The sequence below is a fragment of the Oryzias melastigma genome, linkage group LG5, assembly GCF_002922805.2.
Source record: "Oryzias melastigma strain HK-1 linkage group LG5, ASM292280v2, whole genome shotgun sequence".
Taxonomy (NCBI): Eukaryota; Metazoa; Chordata; class Actinopteri; order Beloniformes; family Adrianichthyidae; genus Oryzias; species Oryzias melastigma.
Genome location: NC_050516.1, coordinates 27482960 through 27488459, shown reverse-complemented (window position 1 = coordinate 27488459; position 5500 = coordinate 27482960). Strand labels below are relative to the sequence as shown.

Genomic DNA, 5500 nt, shown 5'->3' with positions numbered 1-5500 from the left:
CGATTAGTCGTCGATTAGTCGAATAATCGTGGCAGCCCTAATGTAAATAGGACAAGACCTTCCTGACAAAACCAGACAGATCCTGTGCGCTGCTTACAAACCATCATTTTTATGTAGATTTCAAAGATCTATCAAAACTAATGATTAGCGCTAAAAATTATTTTATTTGGCACTTAAAGCATCTATAGGCCATAGGGCTGGGTTGATAAAATCAATTAATCAATTTGAATTGATTTAAGCTTAATGGATCAATAATAGATTCATAAAAATAGAGATCGATGTAGCACATCATTATTTTTATATTTAATCTTTATTGTACCGGGAAATCCCATTGAGATTAGATCTCTTTTTCAAGGAAGACCTGGACATAAAGCTAAAGTCCGCTAGCTTGATGCTAACGTTTAATGGAATTTCCCATAGGACAGCTAATGCTCAGTCAGCCTAAGCAAGTAACAATTTTTTGTAACACAGGTACAAAAAACAGTAACACAGTTTTTTTGCTAGTTTTTTGCGTATTCTTCTTGAAAAAAGTTTACTGATATAGTGCGATTGCCACCTAGTCGCCAAACTAAAACACCCTCCAGGAGAGGCAGAACATTGTTTACAATGTTAATGATCTAAACATTTTTTTTGGAACTTCTCCTTTTGAGAAACCATGTATGCTATTAACAATCTCATTATTTCACTAATACATTTTACAGTATGTGAACGGTATCAGATTAATTTAAATATATATTCAAAACATATAGTAGATTATTTATGTGTTTCTAAACAAATGTGTTTATATGTGTGAACTCAAAACTGAAATGTAACGAATTGAATTGAGTGGATCGAAAGAATCGAGAAAAAAAAAATCGGAATTTAGTCGATTCAGGCTCTTGTGAATCGAATCTGGAAATTATTGGGGATACTCAACACTAATAGGTCATTCATTTTAAAAGCTCTTAAAAAGATACGTTTTTGTTATACGTTTATATAACCGGTATATTATTTCAGGTTAAAGCAAATCCTGAGCATTACAGTTTCATTCATACTAAGCTAATTGCTATACCCAGTTGATTCACTTCATTGGGATTGAAAATAGGAGTGCTTCCTTCCTGCTGGGAATGCAGTCTTGGTTCCAGAAGTTCAAACGTCTCTCTTGTTCGCAGGGAAACACTCGCAGATGTACTCTTTGTCGAGCCCTCACCCACTGATAAGCTGTTGTCCCTGCCAAATCCTGATTGGGCAGAGTGCGGTCACAGTCTTCCTTCTTTTATTGCCACCCTCCTGCCCTGCCAAAAATATGATGTCATCCCTGTTGCTATGGTCACAGCAGGGCGAGCAGGAACATGCCAGGAAGGACGAGCTGCTGGAGTGATCCAGGGGCCTTGCAAAAACTAAATATACACCAAAGAGTTGGGGAAAATATAGTCAATATGCCATTTTGGTATTTCGCTATATTGATATATTAAGAGGACTGTCACTTCAAACATCCATAAACTTCGCTAAAACGTGGGATTGTTTTTTTTTTTTTGGGTAATGCTGATTATTTTCTTCAGAATAATCAGCTCTTCAGCTTGATGATTTATGTAAAATAATTTAAACTGAAGCAGTTAGCTCAACACAAGAGATAAGTCTATATCGTAATTACCGTATTTTCCGGACTATAAGTCGCGGTTTTTTTCATAGATTGAATGTCCCTGCGACTTATACTCCAGTGCGACTTATATACGAATTTTTAATGATGAGATATGGACCGTAAGTCTAGAGTGCCCTCTTATGGTGATCTATGCAATTACTTTATTTACTTTAGTTATTCAGACGTGACACAGAGGACGAAGAATTTAACAGATTTAGTGATATGGAGTGAGATTGCTTGCAATTAATTACAGTAAAGATACAAAGTTGATGAGTTCTTGAAGCTATAGTTAAATAAAACTGTTATGTTATATAAATGCTACACCTTTTCGTTTTTTTCATGATGCTAATATGTGAATATGTGTTGACACATATTCAGCCTGTTTTCTATTCACTTATGAATGTTATAACTTACCTTCCAGGATGAAGTAATATCGTTTTTTTCCACCAGTTTGTAAAATAAATTACTTGAAAAAAATGCGACTTATACTCCAGTGCGACTTATGTATGGTTTTTTCTTCTTCATCATGCATTTTTTGGCCCCTGCGACTTATACTCCGGTGCGACTTATAGTCCGAAAAATACGGTAAATCATTTTGGTAGTTATGGGTTAAAATGCTGTTGAAACGGGCTATTTGGTCAAAAAATAATCTTTTGCCTGGGAAAAAAACAAGACGGATATTTGGGTCCAAAGCAGTGGAAAGTCCCCACGAGGAGACAGAGCCAGCAGTAGTTTTCCTGGTTTTCTTTTGCGTGTACTCCCACTCACTTACAACTTTGTAGGGCCTCTGTACTTGAACAAGACTGCAGAGGTGGTGGGGGGCGGTTCACACCACACACATGTATGTGGAATCCATCCACAGCCATTCCTCTCAAAACATTCCTGACCAGATACTCCTCTGCCAAAGGTTTATGCCTTCCTCAGCAAATGGCATAAATCAACAAAGTCCAAAGTTTGAGCAGCCTCGTTTTACGTAAAAAAAAACTGCGATAAAGTTTTTTTCAAAGCATGATTATGTTTGAAAATTGCTCGATTTAACTAAATAACTTCATGAAACTCCTCTAATAATTATTTTCTTTCCCTTAACAGGTGAAGCAGCTTTGAGGGGGGAGCACAGAATCCAGTCTTTGTCCCTGTCCTCATCTTCCTCCTCATCCTCTTCATCGTCCTCGTCTTCCTCAATCTCCAGCCACAGAACCGGCCCCCCTCCGATCAGCCCCACCAAGAGGAAGCTGAGCGGGGACCAGGGAGACAGCGACATGGACGACAACGAGCACGTGGCAAAGATGAGCCGACTGTTCGCTGCAAAGCTGTAAGTGGACAAACTGTGAAACACACAAGAAGAACAAGTGTGAGATTCAGTCATTGGCTGGTCCAGGTGACTCGGGGTGCTAAAACTTCTCCATGGATTTCCAGCGGTACATGAAGATGTGCTCATTGGTGAAAGTCTGTAGTGGTGGGAGTAACAAAAAGAGATTTTTAAAAGTTTTTCATGAATCGCTCTCATCTAATTCTGTCCAATGGGGTATATTTCCACTTATAGCATTATTTATTCCCTCTTAGGTCACTTCTGCTTTTTGGTCCAGTTGATTCACTCAAAAGTAAACTGGATCACAGGTCCTTAGCTAGTAGATTGTGATCTACCTTCTCGTAGGGCTACCCCGATTAGTCGACTAATCGACGACTAATCGACTATTAAAGTAGTCGACGACGAATTTAATAGGCGATTAGTCGTAACTTTATATTATATGGAGTCGGAGTGTAGTAAAGTTGAAAGTTATAATGGCATTATGCTAGCTTTTTGGACTATTTTGGCATTTATAAAGTTTTTTTGGGCTATTTTGGAATTTAGCTAATATTTCAGCTACATGCTAGCTATTTTTTCTAACTTAGCATTTTTCCAGTTATTTGGGCTAATTTGGCCTAAAAAATATTTAATATTTTTAATATTTAATTAATATTTTAGCTCGCTATCAGCTTCAGCGTTTTCAGCTATTAGCTTCTGCGATTTCAGCTATCAACTTCAGTGTTTTTAGCTATCAGTTTCAGCATCTTCAGCTATTAGCACTAGCATCTTCAGCGGCAAAATTCAGCTTACGGCACTCAACTCAGCATTATCGCAGAAAAGTCTATATATCTAGTTTTTAGTTGGTTTAAAGCTAATTATGGTTAAGTTGTGTGCTTCACATCCAGTTTGCATATGACCCGATTAGTCGAGTAATCGGAAAAAATAATCAGTGATTTGTTGACTATTAAAATAAAACAATGGCAGCACTCCTTTCCTGGGTGAACCTTGGTTTGCTTTTCTGGTCCACACTAGAGTCCACTTTTACTTTTGCGGACAACTTGAGAAAACTAGTTCTAATTTGGGTTAAATGAAAACCAAATGTGTTGGTGGGAATCTGCCCGTCGTATTGCACAAGAGGGACTTGCATAACAAAAAAGAATTGTGTTTATTTTCAAGTAAGTGCAGTCATGTTGTTTTGTGTTAAAAATCCATTAGCTGTAGGCAAATTAGCGCCCCCCCCTCCACAGTCGAAATCTATTTTCCACTGTGGGTGTTATTCTGTTGTGTCAAGAGATTTTTTATAGCACCAAACATTATAACTAAACATCTCCATGCATGCATAACTGAATGCTATCACATGTCTCAAGTTGACATGAGTTGACTTAAAATCTTTGTTTAAACAAATTTTATATCTTTTTTTAATATACTTTACCTTAAAGGCAACTGCAGAAAGAGAGTTTCTAAAAATATCATTAAAAAAGTCTGTTGAGCTTCTCCTTGTGTTAAGATGATTTCTTTGACATAAACCATAATCCTCTGTTTGATCCACATTTGGATTAAAACCCTGAAGTCACTTGACTGGTGGTACTGTGCTTCGTCTGTAACTTTTTCAAATATATATCATTTTAGTTTAACATATTTTCTAGCTCTTTAAGAAAATCGCTTTAAGTGAAATAATTTGAGGTTCTAACATTGGCATTCTTTTTTTTTTTTTTTTAGAGTACAGTTCCTCACTGTTTTAACACGACTATATCATGCTATTGGCACTGTTTTTTTTGCTTAAACAGATTACATATATGCAATCTTCAACAGATTAAACTGATTCAATAATGTTACTTTAGTGAAGTTTTAGGTGATTGCACTTTCTCGATATGATGACCACGTGACCATAACACAACCTTTGACTGTGTTATGGCTGTTTTTAAATCGGCTCACAGTTAGTGATGGGACACATGATTCTCTAAATCCATAAACATTTGTAAACTAGTAAAAAGAGTGAAGCAAAACCTATTTTTTGAATTATAAAAACATACAGTCAGCCTGCTGCAGGTCATAAATTCTGCATGAGAAGTTGTGAATATTGTTATTTGTTGTTTAACTGTTGCTTTGGTCAGAAAGTTGGAGTGAGAATAACCTGCAAGATAAAGTTGGTCAAAGGTGGTGGCTTCACTCTAAATATTTGTGGCTTGTTTCACTACAAAAGTAGAAGATATTTGTTTATTAACAAATAAAGTTGATTAAGAACACCCAAATAAAGCACACAGCTCATTTACTACACATCCATTCACTTTGATGTCCTCCCCATATGTAGAAAAAACACTTGTGCAACTTATTACAGCTGTGGCTTCATTACTTCAAAGCAGCACAGCAGACAGACTTATGGATTTCACCAGGTGAATCATGAGAGGATTCTTCCTCAGTACTTTGCTGCCTTCTGTGCTCTAGTGTCCAAGGTTTTGTGGGATTCGGGGTTCAGCATAACCACCTCAGAGTCATTTTATGAGGTTACAAAGAGATTTTTTTGTTGATCTACTTAGTGTGTGTAGGCTGAGTATAAATGTTGTCTCAAAAATCAGACTGCGAAGATTTAA

The 5500-nt window shown here is 36.8% G+C and overlaps 1 protein-coding gene across 2 annotated transcripts in view; it reads left to right on the top strand.

Moving 5' to 3' along the window:
• vgll4b (vestigial-like family member 4b) overlaps positions 1-5500 on the top strand; it is a 41294-nt gene that overhangs the window by 25381 nt on the left and 10413 nt on the right. For both annotated transcript variants that reach the window (XM_036212011.1, XM_024269324.2), the window contains one exon: positions 2711-2933. In XM_036212011.1, coding sequence (XP_036067904.1) covers positions 2711-2933 — 223 coding nt within the window. The remainder of the gene's footprint in view (positions 1-2710; positions 2934-5500) is intronic.